The 22,543-nt window shown below is 33.4% G+C and overlaps 2 protein-coding genes across 5 annotated transcripts in view; one reads left to right on the plus strand and one right to left on the minus strand.

The window, feature by feature from the left end:
* IFT74 (intraflagellar transport 74) overlaps positions 1-22,543 on the minus strand; it is an 86,036-nt gene that overhangs the window by 47,087 nt on the left and 16,406 nt on the right. For all 4 annotated transcript variants that reach the window (XM_058695191.1, XM_058695193.1, XM_058695189.1 and 1 more), the window contains exons 4-8: positions 21,571-21,619; positions 20,008-20,106; positions 19,788-19,848; positions 16,460-16,519; positions 14,855-14,916 (exon numbers count right to left, since the gene is read on the minus strand). In XM_058695191.1, coding sequence (XP_058551174.1) covers positions 14,855-14,916; positions 16,460-16,519; positions 19,788-19,848; positions 20,008-20,106; positions 21,571-21,619 — 331 coding nt within the window. The remainder of the gene's footprint in view (positions 1-14,854; positions 14,917-16,459; positions 16,520-19,787; positions 19,849-20,007; positions 20,107-21,570; positions 21,620-22,543) is intronic.
* LRRC19 (leucine rich repeat containing 19) lies at positions 1,657-11,373 on the plus strand. Its single transcript, XM_058695194.1, has 5 exons — positions 1,657-1,753; positions 5,721-5,810; positions 7,419-7,932; positions 8,583-8,768; positions 9,260-11,373. Exons 1-5 carry the CDS (start codon positions 1,661-1,663, stop codon positions 9,586-9,588), a joined length of 1,212 nt encoding a protein of 403 aa, XP_058551177.1. The 5' UTR covers positions 1,657-1,660; the 3' UTR covers positions 9,589-11,373.

Here is a 22,543-nt window from a genome sequence, read left to right on the forward strand (position 1 = left end):
CAACTCACTCTTAATTTTGGCTCAGGTCATGATTCATGGTTTGTGGGACAGAGCCCCACATTGGTCTCTGTGCTTACAGCACAGAGCCTGCTTGGGATTCTGTCTCTGCCCCTCTCCCACTTGTGCTTTTTCTCTCTCTCTTTCTTAAAAATAAACTTAAAAAAAATTGGTATTCCCAAAGTTATCAACTATATTTTAGCACTGCAAAATAATAAATTTATTTCCCTAAAAACATAACAGGAACATCACGAGTGTAATCATATAAAAGTAGTAGTGACTAAATTAATTATAAACAATAACCATTTTTATCATATAATCACAAGAAATACCAGTGATGTGTCACTTATTACCTAAGCAAGGTCAATTATCAATATGGTAGAGAAAAATTCTGAAAAAAATAGAAAGATGCTAGTTATCATGTAAATACTTAAAGACTGACATATAAAAAGACTACTTGAAGATAAATGTTTAGTCTCAACATCAAAATTTCTATTTTGTGTTTCAAAATATGAGTCTTCTATTTAATCTTTCACATGTAGATATCAACTTCTACAGTTTTCACAATCACTCTCTAAACCCTGTAGATGCACCTATCCTCCACACCTTTTATACTCATACCCCACTACCAGAATAAAATAATCTAAACTAAGAAACTTCCCTACAAATAATATCTCATAATAACCCAATAAAAGATGAACAAAATCAGGGGTGCCTGGCTGGCTCAAGTGTAGGAGCATGCGACTCTTAATCTCAGAGTTGTGAGTTCAAGCCCAACATGGGATGTAGAGATTACTTAAATAAATAAAACTTAAGAAAAAAAATGAACAAAATCAAACAACCTGGAATTTCTATTTATTTTTGTCTCACTGTTGGACAGAGTGATATCTTCACTTTGAATTTCAATTACTATAGTACAACAAATGCTGAATTGATACGGGTTTACGGGCTCACAGAACTTTCAAGCAGAAAAGGTCATCTATTGCAATCTCTTTTTTTCATAGATTAAGGATACTAGGCTCAGAGGAGTTAATCTTTTGGAACTAACTCATTCTAAATTCCATGATTATTCACTATCAATAAGGAATCTTAACCATGTTTTTGCCTAATTTATCTGTCTACTGTAGTAATATGGGAGCTCGTACTATACAGTATTCTATTTCACAGATGAGAAGCTGCAGCATAAGGAAGGTAACTCATTTTTTGAAGGCCACACAATGTCAAGTGTCAGGTCTTTTGATGCTCTGAGCACTTTGCTCCTGTTATAACTCGGCAGTAAAACCACCAATGACAGTGTCATAAAAATGAGTAAATAACAAAGTTGAAACTCAGGGGAATACAAAACTTGGTGGTATCTTTTCAACTTGAATCTTTCTAAACACAAAATACCTTTAGGACTAACTTTAAATCACTCTAACAATATATCTTTTAAAGTATGCATTCTCAATATTATATACTTTAACTTGCAAAGTGAATTTGCTAATATTTAAATTTTTCAAGAGTAATTAAGAAACACAAAGATTAAGCAATGCACTTTATTTGTTATGCTAAAAAAGTCAAAGATGACTTTAAGAAATTATTCTTCTAGTCAATCTTTTGCTAAGGAAGTCTAGTTTTTTTTAATCACGTGTTCACTAGGTACAAAGGTTAAAACATAAGTGAAATGCAATCATATGACATACTTTTTTTTAATGGTGTAGAAGAAACAGTAGACTCCTTAGCACACGAATCTCAGAGACAAAAGAAAAAAGTAAAGGTAAGATCCTATATATTTATAGGTTTGGTGGTTGCTGGTGAATTAAAAAAAAACATATTTAGATTTGTTAAGTCTGTACAAAAATCTTTAATAAGTGATGAAAGAGGAGAAAATATGATTATATCTTCACATGATCTACTTTAGAAATATACACCTGGGACATGGCCAAAAAACTTTCTCGAATAAAGTTATAATGCAATGCAAACTAATTTTTCTTTTTTGGGGGGAAAAAGGTTGCATCTAGCTAATCAAATATATAAGATCTTTTTATTTTGAAATATGTTAATCACAGAACATTCTGAAAAATGACATTAACTTAAAACAAATTTAAAAGATGAAAAAAAAAAAAACAAACAACTGGCCGCTAATTGGTAATTGCTGAAACTAGGTGTGACTATTCTCCTTGCTTAGAGGTTTTCTCTTGAAATTTTCCATTATAAAAATGTTTAAGTTTGCAAAAAAAAAAATCTATAAAATGGTTGACTACAAAAGTGAAGTTAATCATGAACTGTTAATATCTTCAAACACATCAAATTCTGGCGTAACTAAAATATTTAATGGCAAACCTATATATACATTTTATTTAACAAAACCAACATAATTGCAGCATCTTTTTATTTCATGGTATGAAAGTCATAGGAAGTAAATAACCAAAAACTCCCAAGAAACTTATACTTGAAAACGCACTAAGGGGAACACTATTCTTTACCTATTATTTACTTTTGTGTAAAGCTTTTTTTTCCTGTAAGGTAGGCTGTAAGCTAAGTCAAAAGGCACTTTATTTTGTAAATTAAAAGAAACTGCTATTCCATTTGTTCTTTATTTTTTTATCACTAAATTCAAACCCAAGTATCATTTCAAAATAAATTTCAAATTGAGAAAAAATTCCAATGGGAGGAAAAAAGCGGTAATAGATATCTTCTTTTTACACCAATGTTTTAAATGGGGTAAAGTGACTCAAGGATAATCTGCATTACCTATCTACTGGCTAGCTATTCCACCCACCTGATTTCTTTAAGATAGCAATAATGCTAGCAAATGTTTTTGTCTAGGGACTTCTCTACTCAGGTTGTGATGGTCAACATCCATTCCCTCTTTTATTTATTAAGAAAAAATTTTTTTTAATATTTATTTTTGAGAGAGACAGAGTACAAGCAGGGGAGGGGCAGAGAGAAAGGGAGACACAGAATCTGCAGGTTTCAGGCTCTGAGCTGTCAGCACAGAGCCCAACGATGAGGAGCTCAAACCCACAAACTGCAAGATCATGACCTGAGCTGAAGTCGGACACTTAACCGACTGCGCCATCCAGGTGCCCCCACCCCCTCTTTTAATCTTTCCCCTTCCAAAAGACACACAAAATATATGAAAAGCCCCACAGACTGTGTAGTCCAATCAATGCATTTCATAGCTTTAGACCTAACAATGCTTGAGATTTGCTGAACACTTTCTTATACAGAATCTACCTTAAGCTCTGCATATATATTGCTCCTAACTCTGAAATTTATCAAAAAATGGGGAAAAATACTTTTCTAATTTTATCACCTTTAGCACACTAGAGAAAGCAATTATTAGTATTAAATAGAGGATAAAGATCCACATTGGTTTATAGTCCTGCCTGATCTCTCCATTACATACTTTAGCTGCTTCTTTTCCACATAATTTCTTAGAATCAGCTCATTTTTTTTGTAGCCTATTTGCTTCCTTTAATGATCCCTATCCTACTTATTTCTGAAAAAAAAAATAGGACTTTTCCCTTACTCACCACTACCTTACCTACATTTGCACCCTCACTAAGAACTTTGCTACCCCACTGATAAATACTGACACAAGCCATTGACAAGGCTGTACACATGTTCCTAGAGGTGGTTAAACAGGGGTAAAGTGCCTTTTATGTATGAATCAGGGATCCCCTTTTGTGGACAATGTTCTGGAATAAGAGCTTGAACGCATTTCTGATTTTAAAAGAATCAGATTCTAAATCTGATTCTAAAAGAATCTGATTCTGAGTCTACATCCAGTTTGTGCAATCTAGGACAGCAGTGGCTTTTTCTAATAAATTTAACTATGGTAAAGGAGAAATAAAAGAGATATAAGTATAAACAAATCAACATACTGAAGGTAATGAGAAAGTGAACTAAAATAGACCAAAACTGAAATAACAGTAAATTCCTCATTGCTAATGAGGCAACAACAGATTTTATAACTTGAAATGAGGCTTGCTCATTCTGAATAGTTTTCTACTTCCTGCTCTGATGGAATAAACTTACCCTTTAAAATATTAAGTATCACATTGCAAGAAATGCTATAAGATTTAAAAGACTAAATTTCAGAAAGCCAATAAGGATTATAACAGGATATATTCATATCCTCTTAAATGATCATTTGTTTGCAATATAGTTTTCTAATGCTGACTTTAAGAAAACAGATAAAAACAAGAAACATCAAGGTCATGAATAAAATGACTAAATGGAAAGTAATTATTTAGCATCAAGAGTTTACTCAAATTAATGGCAATTTCCAGTTAAAGATGGCATGTTGGATATACATGTTAACTTTGACTCCTGACTCAAACCTGACTTAAATGAAAATAAAAAGTAATAAGGACAAAGAGAATGGAAGAGAGGGCAACAGCAATAAAACCAAGAAACTTGAAAGTTAATGGTTAAGTGGAATCTAGGAAAGCAAAATGTTTCCAAGCCAGTAGTGGGGCAAGCTGAGAAGTTGCTTGAATTATACCATAGAACCCACAAATGACCCAGAAACTGGCAGCACCAGGTACTCTGGAACTGGAGAAGAAAGGAATAAAACATAGTTAAAATTCTTCCTCCTTGCCTCTGCCCAGCCAAGTAAAGTTCCTCTCCTACATAAGCACAAGACTGAGGCGTTTTTTTCCCCCTGGGGAGAATACAACAAAGGGAATCTGGGCACTAAGCACAAGTGAATGCAGGAATGTTGGGCCAAAAATGGGGAGTAAGTTAAAGTTTACATACTAATTACTGAGATAAACCCCCCTTTTTCACCACTCAGCTCTCAGCTCACTACCTGGCCTTATCTGTTCAGACAGTTGAAAATCATTTTGGGAAAGCCAACCAGTCCAAGAGAAAAACAAAACAAAACAAAACAAAACAACTAAGGATAATAACATTTAGGGATTCCCAAGAAAAAGTCCAGCAATTTCATTCTAAGTAAGACCTAAGGAAAGACTTCTTTAAGAAGATGGAACATTAAATATCTAATAAGTATAAACTATTTAGCGATATGTTAGGGGAGAGTTTAGGTATCAATTCATAAAAAAAATAAAAAAGAAAACTAAGCACATGAAAAATACAGTAATTTAGAGGAAAAAAAAGTGTACAGGAACAGGAAAGTAATCCTGTTACATGGCTCAGCCATTAACAGTATTTATACGTTCATGATAATATAAGCCCTGAATACTCATCTAGCCAAAATTATAAGTAACTATGTTTGGAGAATGAAGAGACAAAAAGCATACATTTGATGGATTGGAGATGAAGGTAGCAAGTGTTTGAAAAAGAGCTGAAGGCTCTCATCTCCTACGGTTTTAAGTCAATGGATTATACCAACAGACAATGCCTAAAATCTAAAAAAAACCAAGAAATAACAATATAAGCTTATTAAACATGTACACATATGTATGTATGTAAAACTTTCTTTCACGCACATTATTAAAATTTTAAAATACACAACCAGTTCTATTAAATTTCTTTTCAATCAATTCAGGAACTCATAAACATTCTAAAATATATTCAAATTTCATTTGCCAGGAGCTTTCCAATTTGTTAAGATTAGAGAGCAAGGAAGAGTTCAGGGACATGTACTTGTTTTACATTTTACATATTTTAAGAAAAAATGGATTTACAAGGAGAAAAAAGGAAATCAAAATGTTCTTAATCATCTCTAAAGTTCTAGTATCCTACTGAGATGGAAATACTCTCTTTTCTATCAGGCTTGCGATATGAAAACTACATGCATCACAATCTTGTTTTGGCCCCTCTCCAGGCTATTGTTATCAGACGACAGCCAGTCTTCTAAAACAGTAAGTTTTTACAACCAATATTTTCAAAGGTATACTTTGTGTACATTTAGTAAAATATCCCAAGACAATAAAAGAAAAAAAATCCAAGCTATCATAACCAAATGTTTAGCTGTCTATATTCAAAATCTGTGATATGTAAGCTGGATTCTAATTTGACAAAAGCAGTCTATAAATTTTTTTTTATAAATTGAAAACACATGCTTTTTATTTATTTTTTTATTTTAGACAGAGAGCACATGTTCGAGTGGTGGAAAGGGGCAGATGGGGGGTGGGGGGAGAGAGAGAGAGAGGAGAGAGAGAAAGAGAAACAAGTAGGCTCAATGCTCAGCCACAGAGCCAAACGCGGGACTTGATCCCACAACCCTGGGATCATGACCTGAGTCGAAATCAAGAGTCGGACACAAATGACTGAGCCACCCAGGTGCCCCCATTTTTTTTTTTAACTTAGTTCTTTAAAAGTTTTCACTAGAAAATGTGAGATTAGTTTCAGGACATAAACACCACTGTCTTGTTTTAAGTAATCTCTACTCCCAAAGTGGGGGTCAAACTCAGGGCCTGAAGATTAAGAGTCACATGCTCTACCAACTGAACCAGCCAGGCACCCCCAAACACTACTTTTTAAAATGTAGGAAATTAAAAAAAAAAAATCATATATTTATGAGGAAAATTATTGTTGTTACATTATTGTTTTTAGGGAGATACTTCAATTGCAAAAATAGTCAAAATAAGAACTATTTTTTTGGCTCTATACCCAAATAAGGAAAGCACTTCATCATGCTTCCTGGCTCTTAAATTCAATACATGGTTCAATTTCTGTTATAAAATAAATATTTTCTGGGGGCACCTGGCTGGCTCAGTCAGTAAGACATGATTCTTGATCTTGGGATCATGAGTTCAAGCCCCATGCTGGGTACAGATATTACTTAAAAAAGTTAATAAAGTATGTATTTTCATTTTTTTTGAGAGAGAACATAAGCAGGGAAGGGACAGAGAGAAAGGAAGAGAGAGAATGTTAAGCAGGTTCCATGCCCAGTGCAGAGCCCGGGACGCAGCTCGACCTGAGCCAGAGTTGAGTTGGACGTTCAACTAAGCCACCCTGGTGCCCCAATAAATATTTTCTTTTAAAACATGAAACTTTGAGCTGTTAATTCTATAGATTTCTATCTTGAGTAATGTTTCTGAATGATTAATGATTTAATAGCCCTAGTGTTGGTAGCTCTGATTTTTAAAAACAACAAATTTTAAATTTCATTATAAATCTGCACAAATGAAGTACTAAATAGGAGAATTATTATTTGCCATGTATTTCCACATACATAAATGGAATTACACCCATATTCTTTCTTTCTGTAATAACACAAAGTATATATGGTAAACTAGAAGATCTTTGCTCAATTACATGTATCAGAATTTCCTTAATCTTCAGTATTTCATCCCGATAAAGAAATAAAAGTATTTTCTTTACCTTTTTTACACTGTAACATCAAATATTAGAGAGGAAATATTTCCTAAAACTATTTTATCCTAAATATCTAATTACCTGGATATGAAAATTTGGGAAATTCTGTTAATATTTTCCTAATTAATTTCTGATTTTTTCTTTTTTAGGAAGTCAAATATAATTTCACTGAAATGAATTATTCGTTGATTCCAGTGGATATCAATAAAAACATTACTATACTTGATCTCAGTTATAACCAAATTTCTCTGAATGTTACAGACACAAGGGTTCTACAGACCTATTTTTTACTCACTGAACTCTATTTGATTGAGAACAATATCATTATGTTATATAATAACAGCTTTGGTAACCTCTCCAACCTAGAAATTTTAAATATGTGTACAAACTCCATCCACATAATTCAACAGGGTGCGTTCATAGGCTTAAATAAACTAAAACAGTTACATCTCTGTCAAAACAAAATATTTCAACTGAATCCTGATATATTTGTGCCTCTAAAAAACCTAATACTTCTGAATCTGCAAGGCAATTTGATAAGCTATTTTGATGTACCACGAATGTTTCATCTGGAATCAATAATTTTATATGGAAATCCATGGAACTGCTCTTGTAGTCTACTGAATTTGCAGAAATGGTTGAACACCTCAAATGTGACACTAGGTAAGCTAACATAATTTAATCAAAACCAAAATGTGATTGATTTTTTATTGTTCCACCCCAGGAAAGTCTCTCACTTCATGTTTTAAAGAAAAAGAAACTATTCCTGTTTAAGGAAAGCAGGAAGAAACACTGAAAAGTAATTGCTGAATAGATGTTCTTCCTCTGCCTTTCAGGAAAAAAAAAAATTTTTTTTTAAAATGTTCTATATATGTGAAATGATACTATCACTTCATGTATTAAGTTTGCAGTGTGAATACATAAGAGTAATTTTTTTTAGGTATTTCCTTTTCTTAGGATATCCTGCCAGAGAGTAGATAAAAACAGGTGCCCTATTTGCTTAACTGTAAACCATGCTCTGCCTGTGATCAATTTTCACCACAATCTTAATCATACCATCTTTAATACATAAACTAAACAATAAACATATTACACTTGAACTATATTCATAAAATAACTTAATAAACAAGAATACAAATCTTTCCCTTATAGTGTTGCTAGGCAAATACAAGAGTTTCTTTCTTATAATCTTTAATGACAACAGGTCATTACCAAAAATTCTAGGTAAAAATAATCATAAAATGTTAGCTATAAAAATTTATTAATATTATTAATCCTATTTTCCGTAACAAATCTTAATTCTGATTTACCAGAAAATGAGAACATCACCACATGTGCCTACCCAGATATCCTGAAACGCTATAGTATCACAACAGTACCATACAATGCTGAATGCTACTCAAAATTTTCTCCACCTATAAATGAAGATCTTTATAACCACTCTCAGTCCATTAACAATTCAACATTTAACAGCTCTTTGAACAACTTAAAAAATTCAGGTAATGTACTGGTCTTAAATATTAATATTGGGGCAGTAGACTAAATAAACTGAATTTTAAATTTCTGGAAACAATGTAAAAGAACAACTCCTCATTTAAACAAAAGATTTACAAAATACTAGGCTTCCAAACCAGGTTCTGCCAGTTACCATCCAATGCCATAATGCAACTTATTTAACTTCTCTGAGCCTTACTTTTGACTGGTTAAGTAACAATTCTCAACAGGTATAAATCAATAATGTTTTAAGGTGAATTGATAAACAGTATCTGCAAAGATAGGTAGCTATTTTGAAAAAACGGTATTTTCTCACCACACTATGAAATATCTTAATTTATTGTAGTCTTAGTAACTTTTGTTTAAAGAAAATTAGAATGTGTGTTTATTTCTAATACCAATACTATGGAGTTATTAGGACATGTAATTATGATTATTTTATTTTTGTCAATTTAACAAAATCTCTTTCTCTCTCTTTCTCGGTATTCCAATTAAGAACATAAACTTCTTGGAAAAAGCTGGGCTTTTCTTCTCGGTGTGGTAGTCACTGTACTGATGACTTCATTCCTCATTTTTATTGCTATCAAATGCCCAATATGGTATAATTTTCTGCTTAGTTACAATCATCATCGCCTGGAAGAGCATGAAGCAGAAACCTATGAAGACGGTTTTACTGGAAATTCAAGTTCTCTTTCACAGGCCTCACATACAAACTCTGAAGAAACTACAGTAATATTTGAACAACTACATTCATTTGTAATAGACGATGATGGGTTTATTGAAGACAAATATATAGATACTCATGAATTACGTGAAGAAAATTAATTCTCTTCAATGTTTGATTCTTTAAAAATGTTATTGGCTCACTCACAGTTTAGACATAGATAGAGATTAGGCATGTGACATACCAAACTGTGGCTAGTAGTACTTTCATATTAATTACAACACATGAATATCATAAAATCATGTTTTTCTCAGTGGTACTGAGCAAGTATGTGCAAATATAGTAAACGACATTATCCGGTAGCTAACAATTACAACAGAAGCATTACTTTTCTCAGCAGTATTCAGGAGACCATACATCCTAATAAGAAAAAGACCTAAAGTAAATTATTCATTAATTAAAATGAATTGATTCTCATATTAGCCCAGATATTTGATTTACTACATATTAAATTATATTAACATTTATTGACTGGAGTAAGTGAAAAATAAAGGTTTTGGATACGAGAAGTCAAAGTGAAGAAGCTTAAATATACAACGGACTAAGATTGATTTTATGCTCATAGAATGAATTCATGGAATTGGAAAATATTTTTTCAATGCTTCCAGAATTAGCACAATAAATTTCCTGAAAATTTAGTACTAACTTAAAGCCCAGGCACAATGTCCAAGCACAATCCCTAACAAGTTACTACTGATTTCCAAAAAAAAAAAAAAAAAGTACTGATTTTATCTATAAAGAAAGACCATCACCATAATGCATGATCGTCACAACTGAACAGTATGGTGGCTTCCAAAGTGGCTATCACAAGTATCTGTGAATCCTGTTTTTAAAAATCTATTTTTTTTCCCTCTCTTAGGAGAACTCTATTCAAATGAATTTGGCTGGACGTGAGAAATTTCTGATGGTCCAGGCACAGCTGGTTGGGATCCTGTAGATGGAGCAATGTTTCCCAAATTGTTTTACAGAATATTAATTTCCAGAAAAATGCCCAGAAATATTTATAAGGGGGAAAAAAGGTACATGGTCAAATTACTACAGAATTCCTACAGGAAATACTGAGTTTAAACAGAGTGAAACAAGATTCTTTGTCATATGACTTATTTGAAACTCTACTAAGCTAAAATACTCTGCTCTTCAAGAACCAAGTTTTAAGAATTTTCCAAACTTAACTTGACAACAAAACCCTTTATTTGAAGTATGCCCATAAAGAGTTCATAGCACATTAATGGTCCAAAAAATGTAGTTTGGACAACAATGGCCTTAAACTATTATAGGAAGGGTCTGAAGTTAATTATTTACTAATTCTTATTATTTACTAATTCAGTTGGCTGCAATCATAATTTAACAACTTAATGCAAACAGTGGCATTAAAAGCTGTAAAAAACAATCCATCATTTTTACCTTCCATATGGGTGGAAATTAAGTGTATTTATCTATATCTTTTAGAGAAAAGAACATCTCTAAAACACTAAAATACATTTATAGATGAAATAATACAGTATCTTTAGAACTTCATCGTAATACAGGGAAGGCAGCAGTGAGTGCCTAGAGGTCTGTATGGAGCAGGAATGGATATGAGCTGATGGAGCTGGGAGATGGGAACATAAGCGTATAATACACTGTTTTATTTTTGTGTCATTTCTCAAAATGCCTATGCACCTAATAGTTTCTTAGAAAAAAGAAACTAAAGATAATGTAGATATATGTTATATTCTGCAGAATAGCCATTATATCAATAGTAAATTCAGCTCAAATGTCTAATGAGGAAAATAAAAATTGTTAAGGATGATATATATATGCCCTGTCAAATAGAACTCACTTATTTATAATGCATATTTGTCTGTGTTTATAAAAACATGTTTTCAATAAAGGACATAAATGTTTTACATGTAAAATTTCCTACTAGATAATATCATTTATACTTTATTGTTTTAAATCTCAATTATAAGAGATAATTATGGAAACAAAATGCATTTTTTTTTTAATTTTTTTAAATTTACATCCAAATTAGTTAGCATATAGTGCAACAATGATTTCAGGAATAGATTCTTAGTGCCCCTTACCCCCATCCCCCCTCCCACAACCCCTCCAGTAACCCTCAGTTTGTTCTCCATATTTAGGAGTCTCTTCTGTTTTGTCCCCCTTCCCATTTTTATATTATTTTTGTTTCCCTTCCCTTATGTTCATCTGTTTTGTCTCTTAAATTCCTCATATGAGTGAAGTCATAGTATTTGTCTTTCTCTGACTAATTTCACTTAGCATAATACCCTCCAGTTCCATCCACGTAGTTGCAAATGGCAAGATTTCATTCTTTTTGATTGCCAAGTAATACTCCGTTGTATATACATACCACATCTTCTTTATCCATTCATCCATCAATGGACATTTGGGCTCTTTCCAAACTTTAGCTATTGTTGATAGTGCTGCTATACACATGGGGGTGCATGTGTCCCTTCGAAACAGCACACCTGTATCCCGTGGATCAATTACTGGGTCATAGGGTAGTTCTATTTTTAGTTTTTTGAGGAACCTCCATACTGTTTTCCAGAGTGGCTGCACCAGGTTGCATTCCCAAAAATGCACCTTTTTCTAAAAAGGTATTATTTTACCAAAATATCATTTCCTAAGAGCCAAATATTAATACTGAAAAAAATGTAGTAAAATGAAATACTACATGAGCAAACTACATCTATTCTCTTAAAACTCTTATAATTGAATATTGGCATGCAAAACTAAATTTTTTTTTTTTTTTGGCATGTGAAACTAAATTAAAACCAAGTTTCTTAATGCTGTAGTAATATATTAAGGCTGCATAACATAACTAACTTATTATGAATAGGTGTTACATAATAAACCAGATGGTTTAGTCACCACACTAAATCACTAAATGGTAGTACTATAAAAGAGAATGAAAAAAAGTTTTTAGACTTGCCTTCTCAAGGTATGAAATTACTTGTTCCCTTTGAATGTGGTCAAGATACAGCCTTGTGTTATTGAGATGTTGACCATCTGATTAACACATGAAGTAAGTCTATCCCTCTGCATATAAAAGTAAACTTATTGAAGGTAACTTTTGTTCTTTATTTAATTTTCTGCTTAAAAGGGTCAGGAGAACCAATTTCACTCAGCCTCAATTACAAACTCCCAATATTAAGTTTGAAAGTTCTCACATTTCAGGACAAACTACCATATTTTAAGAACTTTTTCCTCAACTAAATGAACCTAATAGACATAAAGCCTGTGGCATTCTTAAATTTATAATCTGTGAGTTATCTTTCTGGATGAAATATCTATAAAACATGTACATATAATATATACAAATCTGACTTGAATATTATACAACTGCAGATAAATGAGGAAATGAGGACCTAAATGTTCTAGACTTTAAAGGTTCTAAACTCTATAAAAAACACTTTATATAGTTTTTTTTATCAAAGTCCGTTATAAAATATAAATGGACTACAGTTTATTATTTATTCCTTAGGTACCTAGAAGAGTATTTTATGTATGGTAATTGATAAATACTTGCTAAATGGTTTAAAACCAGAACAAAAACAACAGTAAAAAAGAAAATTTTCTAGTAACAACCTGGTCACCATAAATATGGAATTTGCTTTGTAAATGGGAAGGGACTTCCAGGATTTGTAATTTCTAAGGCACACTTTATAACAGCATCAAACAATAGATGAGGAAAAAGAGATTCCTTTGTTTTTTTTTGTTTTTTTTTTAAATTTTTTTCAACGTTTTTTATTTTATTTTTGGGACAGAGAGAGACAGAGCATGAACGGGGGAGGGGCAGAGAGAGAGGGAGACACAGAATCGGAAGCAGGCTTCAGGCTCTGAGCCATCAGCCCAGAGCCTGACGCGGGGCTCGAACTCACAGACTGCGAGATCGTGACCTGGCTGAAGTCGGACGCTTAACCGACTGCGCCACCCAGGCGCCCCGAGATTCCTTTGTTTTTAATCAACAGAAAAATTATATTTATCTTCCAAATGTTTTAAAATTACCTGTAAACATCCTATTCTTTATCAAATATTTACTCTACATGCATAAGTAATAGGACAGTATATGTGGTGTTACAGAATTTCAGTAATTATGGTTACTTATTATCCTCACTCTCAAAGAGATTAATACTGATAAAATTCTGAGACAAAATATGTATGGGGTGTGTGTATAATAGCTTATCTTTTTATGTTTGCATTGCCTTAAATAGTATTTAATTAAGGCTAAAAATCAATGAAGAATAATTATGTTAACTGCTGTTATCTGAATATTTATGTCACTCCAAAATTTGTGTTGAAATGCTAACCCCCAAAGGTATTAGTAGGTGCAGTCTTTGGGTACTGACTAGGTAATGAGGCTGATCATGAATAGGATCAGCACGCTTATAAAAGAGATCCCACAGACCCCCTCTACCATGGGAGGATACAGCAAGAAAATGCCTGGTATGAACCATGAAGAGGGCCTTCACCAGAATGGGACCATGCTGGTGCCTTGAGCTTGGTCTTCTCAGCCTCTAGAACTGTGAGCAACAAATTCTGGTTGTTTATAAAATACAAAGTTTATGGTATCTTGTTATAGCATCCCAAACGGACTAAGATAACCACATCACATCTACATTTTTGTAGACATTGCTGTCACTGCCACATGTTCTTTAAACATGTTATATATAAAGATCCATATATACATATATATATGCATTAATATAACTATTAATTATAAACTAATAATTGAAAAATGAAATAATATAAATAGCTCACTAATAATGTCCCTTTTATTAGGCTGGGACTTAAATATCATAATTCAAAATAGTTAAAAAGCTCAGGTTAAAATTACAAGTGGTAGGGGCACCTGGGTGCTCAGTTGGTTGAACATCTGACTCTTGATTTTGGCTCAGGTCGTGCTCTCGCAGTTCCTGAGACCAAGCCTGAGTGAGGCTCTGCGCTGACACAGCAGAGCCTGCTTGGGATTCTCCCTCTCTCTCTGCCCCTCCCCTGTTCATGTCCTCTTTCAAAATAAATAAACCTTAAAAAAATTAAAAATAAAATAAAATTAATAAAATTAAAAGTGGCAGAGATGGAGATGTTCTCATCCATCTTAGATTTTAAAGTACTTAAAACAGAAATTTTATTTATCTAATCTATGTAGTTATTTTATTTATACAGGATTTGGCTTCTTAGTGGTAAATGAAGATAACAAATGTATAAACAATAAAATTTGTTTTGCAAATATTCGAATTTTTAAAATAAAAAAATGTAACAGAGGAAAACGAGAAAATTTATCAGGAAATAAAGGACTCCAAAGTTAAATTGCCTAATACAGTGCACTTGTAAATGTTTGATTTCTACATGGATTGTACTTACGCTTGTCTTTCAGTAAATATGATATCCATACTTTGTGTTTCTCGATCATTTTGAGCTTTAAGCTGAATAAAGAGTTAACACAGAAGTTAGTGATAAAAATTACCATTCAACTGAGCTACGTCTTTAAAAGGTATGCTGGTCATAAACAACTTGAGAGATTATCATAATCCTAACGCCACTGTCAAAGTTTAAAAAAAAAAATACGGTACTTATTTCACTGAACGAACTACAACCCTGGAAAAGGAAGTCTTTTTCACAGGCATTGTAATCTCAAACCAAAAATATTCACTGTTCTTTAGTGATCTATCAAATAATCCAATGTAAACTTAATTTATGTAAACAGAATCTGTTATTTATTGGCTGTTCAACAGTTGATTAGTAATATGCTGAATTAAGGGCCAACGCAAGTTTTATTCTTAAATTATTCAGAATTTTACCCTGAGTACTCCTATGTGACTCTACCTGTGCATATTCAGCCTAGAATTTTGACCTATCCCAAACAACTGACAAAACACATAAAGAGGTTTTCACATTTTACATTTGTCATGAAAAATATACTTTTAGTGGCGCCCAGCTGGCTTAGTGGGTAGAGTGCATGACTCTTCATCTTGGGGTTTTGAGTTCAAGGCCAACACTGGGTGCAGAGATTACTCAAAAATAAAATCCTATATATATAGGATTATATAAATATAGATTTATATAAATCTATATAAATACAAATGTATCTATCTATCTATATATTTAAGTTGGGAATTTTCCTGTGTTCTAAAGTTAAGACTAATTTCACGAAATTATCATGTTTTTAGAACTCTAATTTAGAAAGTCATTTCATAAATTCTATGCTTTCACAGAATAGTCTGACTGTATAAGCTCTAAGCCATATTATAAACTATATAAAAGTTATATAAAGAAATTGTAAGTTATATAAACTATAAGCTATATGTATGTTAGTTTCTCCTAAATGTTTGTAATCAAAATAAGTTAGCTTCTATCTTTTTGTCGTCTACCAAAGAATCTAAGAACACTGAACACAAAGTATCATTTATCAATCAAAAAGTAGTATTGTCTGGCATCATATAACTCTTCACTTTTCTCTCTTTCTTATAAAACTTTGTAAAAGTGCAACTGTATTTCCAGTGAGTAGTCAGTTCCTTTTGTGCAAATACTAAAACAAAAGTATTGCAAACTAATTTATATGTAAGGAAATATAGACAAGACTCCCTAACTTAATGCTGTGTGTGAGACCAATTCAAACATGGCCTTGTAGAAAGATACTAAAGCATCTACTAGGGAGATATGACCAATAGGAAGAAATTTAAAAAGAGCAACTAAGGGGCCACTGGCTGGCTCAGTTGGTAAAGCATGCAACTCTTGTCCTTGGTGTTGTGAGTTGGACCCCACATTGGGTATCGAGATTACTTTAAAATCTTTAATGGAAAAAAATGCAACTAAGGGAAGTCAACTATAATAGAAATATTTAAGATCAAAGTAATACCTATCTGTAAAGTGTGTAAGGTTTTATCAAACTATTTCTAGATATAAATGCTTTGTTTTGGGTGATATGATCTATGTAAATCTATTACTTATACTTTTAAATTTTCTTACCATGTTGTAATCATTCATTACTTCTTCCATTTCAGTATTGGTATTAAGTTTATCTACCAACTAAAAACAAAGATACAAAAAAAAACATTGTTAGTCTTCATAAATTTTCTCTATAATTCATAAATAGGTATTCAATCTTAAAACAATGAGTAGTCATTTAATTATTATTACTTCTAAATATCTTATCTTTTTAAATTTTATTATTATTTTTAATTTTATTTAAATCCAAGCCAGTTAACATATAGTGTAGTAATGGTTTCAGGAGCAGAATTTAGTGATTCATCACTTAAATATAATACCCAGTGCTCATCCCAAAAAGTGCCCTCCTAATGCTCATCACCCATTTAGTCCATCCCTCCAGCCAACACCCTTCCAACAACCCTCAGTTTGTTCTCTGTATTTAAGAGTTTCTTATGACTTGCCTCCCTCTCTGTTTTTATCTTATTTTTCCTTCCTTTCCCCTATGTTCTAGCTATTGTTTCTTAAATCCTACATATGAATGAAATCATATGATATTTATCTTTCTCTGACTGAATTATGTCACTTAGCATAATACACTCTAGTTCTATCTATGTTGTTGCAAATGGCATGATTTCATTCTTTTTAAAAAATTGTTTTTAATGTTTTATTTTATTTTTGAGAGAGAGAGAGAGTGTGTGTGAGTGGGCAAGGACAGAGAGAGAGGGAGACGCAGAATCTGAAGCAGGTTTCAGGCTCTGAGCTGTCAGCACAGAGCCCAATGTGGGGCTCGATCTTATGAACTGCGAGATCATGACCTGAGCTGAAGTCCAATGCTTAACTGACTGAGCCACCCAGACACCCCATGATTTCATTCTTTTTGATCTCTGAATAATACTCCATTGCGTATATATATCACATCTTCTTTATCCATTTGTCAGTCAATGGATATTTGGGCTCTTTCCATAATTTGGCTACTGTTTATAGTGTATTTTATCTTCTAAGATAAAAACAAATATTGAGCTACCTAAGTATACACTATGCATTTGGCCAGTCACATTTTTAGGGTGGCAAAGTGAGCTTTGCCAGCTTTGAAAAGACGTGTGACCTTAAAAGGAGTGTCTAAAGAAGACAAAAAGTTTGGGGAATGTCGGTCACTCTCTTTTCCGCAGCAGAGAGCCTATTAACAGATTTACAAATTTATACCAGTGAGAATACAAAATGATTTTGTTGGTCTTCTAAAATTAAAAACAACAACAAAAAAGCCAACAAGGTAAGGCACAAACACACCACCAGGTAAGCTTCCTTCAAAAAGTTAGGCAATGATAGCAATCGCTAACATATTTGCCTTCCACCAAACATTGTTCTGGACCCATCATATGTATCACTTAATTTTAACAATTACTCTATAAAGTAGATATTATCTGCATTTTGCAGATAAAGAAATTTATTTATGAAATTTACTGTCAAATTAGTTTCCATACAACACCCAGTGCTCATCCCAAAAAACGCCCTCTTCAATACCCATCTCCTACCCCGCCCCCCGTCAACCCTGTTTGTTCTCAGTTTTTAAGAGTCTCTTATGCTTTGGTTCTCTCCCACTCTAATCTCTTTTTTTTTTTTTTTCCTTCCCCTCCCCCATGGGTTTCTGTTAAGTTTCTCAGGATCCACATAAGAGTGAAAATATGGGATCTGTCTTTCTCTGTATGGCTTATTTCACTTAGCATCACACTCTCCAGTTCCATCCACGTTGCTACAAAGGGCGATATTTCATTCTTTCTCATTGCCACGTAGTACTCCATTGTGCACATAAACCACAATTTCTTTATTCATTCATCAGTTGATGGACATTTAGGCTCTTTCCATAATTTGGCTATTGTTGAGAGTGCTGCTATAAACATTGGGGTACAAGTGCCCCTATGCATCAGTACTCCTGTATCCCCTGGGTAAATTCCTAGCAGTGCTACTGCTGGGTCATAGGGTAGGTCTATTTTTAATTTTTTTTTTTTTTAATTTTTTTTTTTTTCAATGTTTTTTATTTATTTTTGGGACAGAGAGACACAGAGCATGAATGGGGGAGGGGCAGAGAGAGAGGGAGACACAGAATTGGAAACAGGCTCCAGGCTCCGAGCTGTCAGCACAGAGCCCGACGCAGGGCTCGAACTCACAGACGCGAGATCGTGACCTGGCTGAAGTTGGCCGCTTAACCGACTGCGCCACCCAGGCGCCCCTATTTTTAATTTTTTGAGGAAACTCCACGCTGCTTTCCAGAGCAGCTATACCAGTTTGCATTCCCACCAACAGTGCAAGAGGGTTCCCATTTCTCCACATCCTCTCCAGCATCTATAGTCTCCTGATTGGTTCATTTTGGCCACTCTGACTGGCATGAGGTGATATCTGAGTGTGGTTTTGATTTGTATTTCCCTGATGAGGAGCGACGTTGAGCATCTTTTCATGTGCCTGTTGGCCTTCCAGATGTCTTCTTTACAGAAGTGTCTATTCATGTTTTCTGCCCATTTCTTCACTGGATTGTTTTTCGGGTGTGGAGTTTGGTGAGCTCGTTATAGATTTTGGATACTAGCCCTTTGTCCAATATGTCATTTGCAAATATCTTTTCCCATTCCGTTGGTTGCCTTTTAGTTTTGTTGATTGTTTCCTTTGCTGTGCAGAAGCTTTTTATCTTGATAAGGTCCCAATAGTTCATTTTTGCTTTTAATTCCCCTGCCTTTGGAGATGTGTCAAGTAAGAAACTGCTATGGCTGAGGTCAGAGAGGTCTTTCTCCTCTGGGGTTTTGATGGTTTCCTGTCTCACATTCAGGTCTTTTATCCATTTTGAGTTTATTTTTGTGAATGGTGTGAGAAAGTGGTCTAGTTTCAACCTTCTGCATGTTGCTGTCCAGTTCTCCCAGCACCATTTGTTAAAGAGACTGTCTTTTTTCCATTGTATATTCTTTCCTGCTTTGTCAAAGATTAGTTGGCCATACGTTTGTGGGTCTAGTTCTGGGGTTTCTATTCTATTCCATTGGTCTATGTGTCTGTGTGTCTGTTTTTGTGCCAATACCATACAGTTAGTACCCAAGAAATTTTAGCTACTTTTAAAATGATTATTTTAATACTGTTAGGGAAAATATGTATCTGCAAGTAAATGTATTTTCTTAAGACTGGAAGAATACATATCTGTTAGGCCAAATGATTTCTGGTGAGAAAAATGAGGGAAAAAGCAAAGGGAGGCTTTAATCTCTATACTCTCCTTGTTACAATCTTTCACCGTAAGCATGTATTCATGTATTATTTAGTATCTAAATAATATTTTTTAAAGTGGTAAAAAACAATGGAAATATTCAAAAAAAGCTCAGAAAGGGGCAAATACCATATTGTAGTCTGCTAGTTGTCCTTGAAACTCTTTGATTTCAACAGCTAAAGTCTCAGCTCTGTAAGCATAAAACAAATACATTCATAAACACCTAAATAAGAAGAACATTATAAACATTATGTATAATTACAATTTTGGTATTAAACTTCTGAAGCATATTACATTGAATATTGCTCTTAAAAAGACCTTGCATAATTTTAACTGCAAAACTACTCACCTCTTTTCATATGACAAATATACTGAATTCTCTTGATTGTACATTTCTATTTCTTTCTGAAGTTTATTAATTTCTGTTGTAAGTTCACTTATTTTACTTCTAAATGGAAAGAAATAAAAAAGTCAGCAATAATCCTAATCCAGAAAAGAGCTTTTCTAGTCAAGCAAATTTTTCATAAATGTGTAACAATAATATAAATGGTTTTGTGAAATTTCACTAAAAAAAGAAAAACAATTTATGTGGCCTATTTGACTAAAATGAAGCATATCCCAAATGATAAGAAACTGAAATAGATTCTCTGATCATTAAGATGAAATAGGACCAGAATGTAAGCCTGGTCAAAATAACAATCTATAGACACAACTAGATGCCTAATTGTCATCCTCACAGCTCCTGCTACTCTCTAAGGTGGGGCTTCTCAAAAGCAGCACTGCTGACAGTTTAGGTCACTAAAGGATACTCTGGCAGTGGGGAAGGGCTATCCTATGCACTGTACAATGCTTAACAGCATCCCTGGTCAAGTTGTCAGTAGCACACACCTCCAACCCTAGCTGTGACAACCAAAAATATGTCCAAAAATCACCAAATGTTCCCTGGGGGGCAAAAATCATGGACAGTTGAGAACTAGTGCTATAGAGTCAAACAATTACAAAAATACCTAGACCCATTTTTTTGATACAGAAGCACAAATCCTGGAAAAGTGAGGATATGCAATGCTGAAAAATAGCTCTATATCCTTTCTTTCTTTTGATTAAAAAGTGGCTGGATATGAAGAGATGCTATGTAAGTGCTGGCCTCATGCTGATGTTAGCATTAAGGAGTGGTAGGGAAAACCTACACTTCTCTCTATTGCCTTCTAGAAGTTTGAGACCCATAAAGGATCCTGATAATTGACAAACAAAAGACTGCAGAAGAAATGAAAAAGAAAACAGAGGTTTTAGGACATGATAGAAGGATGGATTAAATGCAATGGAAATAGTAGACAAAGATATAGATGATGAGCCAAGAACAAAATACAATAAAGCAGAAAAATGAAGACTGAACAGTAGGACATCTGAGAAAAAAAAGGTAGATAAAGAATACGAAAAAAGTTCTCAATTTAGAGCTTCATTCTTAGAGACATAATGAACTTCATGAATTAATTAAAATTAGGTTACATTTGTGGCAACTGACCAATTATACATTTATGTAAAACTCTGCACTAAAATATTATAAATAAGTATATGCATTTTCCCTTTCTTATTAGATACAACTGATGACATTTCAGTGGTATGAATAATATATTTCATAGTAGTTAGTGAAAGAAGAATAATAAAAGATTATTCTTATCATTATATGATAGTGAACTTGACATTAATTAATTCACACACATGCAAACAAATACAATTTAAAATCTCGACCTATTTGTATTATCTCATATATTTTGTAGCACAGCCAAATTAACCAGAAATTATAACACAAAATAATTCTTAAAAATCAACAGACACCTATCTATCTTAATAAGCACCAGCGTTAAAACTTCATGACCATGCATAGGAAAAAAAAAATGTTTATTGAACATACCGAAGAAGTCCAAGATAATAAGATTTGTCTAAAATTTGCCTCTGGGGACCTAAAAAAATTTTTTTTAATTATTAGTGTTCAGTTTGGAAATACCACCAAAATAGTAAAGCCAAAGCACAACCACAATTACACTCCACAATTCTTTTGAGTCCTTATTTATGCCCCAATAAATCTGATAATCAAGATGACAGATTGAATCAATTGAAAAGACAACTGGGGTGCCTGGCTGGCTCTGTTGGTAAAGCACGTGACTTGTCATCTTAAGGGTCATGAGTTCAAGCCCCATATTGAGCGTGGAGCCTGCTTAAAAAAAAAAATGGAAAAGAGAACTAATATCTTAGCATCATAACATAATGGAAACTTGAATTAAGATCACAAAAATGGGACTAAAGGTAGCAGTGTTAAGACAGGAAGTACACTCTACAGGTCAGGTTAACTGAATGCAAACTCAATCTAAGAAAGTATAGGCACACCAGGGTGGCTCAACAAGTCAAGTGGCTGACTCTTGATTTCAGCCCAGGTCATGATCTCATGGTTCGTGAGCATGTGCAGAGCCTGCTTGAGATTCTCTCTCTCTCTCTCTCTCTCTCTCTCTCTCTCTCTCTTTCTCCCCCCCCCACCCCTGCAGTCTCTATCTGTCTCTCCCTCAAAATAAATAAATATTTTTTAAAAAGTCTAGAACAGGGTTATCCAATAGAACTTTTTGCAACAATGGAAATATTCTATACCAACACTGTCCAATAAAGCAGCTACTTGGAATTATTAAACACTTGAAATGTGGCTGATGATAGCAGAGAACTGAATCTTTTATTTAATTTTAATTAATTTAAATTTAAATAGCTACAAGTAGCTATTAACTATCATAAAGCACAGTGAAGATTTAGACTGTGGATTTCTCAATGCAAGAGATTATGATTTTTCATAATTTGTCTTAGAGACTCTTTTTTTAGAAACATGATCTTATTTCAGTTAT

Source organism: Neofelis nebulosa, chromosome 12, assembly GCF_028018385.1.
Source record: "Neofelis nebulosa isolate mNeoNeb1 chromosome 12, mNeoNeb1.pri, whole genome shotgun sequence".
NCBI lineage: Eukaryota > Metazoa > Chordata > Mammalia > Carnivora > Felidae > Neofelis > Neofelis nebulosa.

Excerpts from the sequence above, each read along its gene's own strand:
- LRRC19 (XM_058695194.1), top strand. The coding sequence starts at position 1,661 with ATGCAATCATATGACATACTTTTTTTTAATGGTGTAGAAGAAACAGTA. Across the intron at positions 7,933-8,582 it reads CACCTCAAATGTGACACTAG|AAAATGAGAACATCACCACA; the intron begins GTAAGCTAACAT and ends CTGATTTACCAG. Across the intron at positions 8,769-9,259 it reads GAACAACTTAAAAAATTCAG|AACATAAACTTCTTGGAAAA; the intron begins GTAATGTACTGG and ends ATTCCAATTAAG.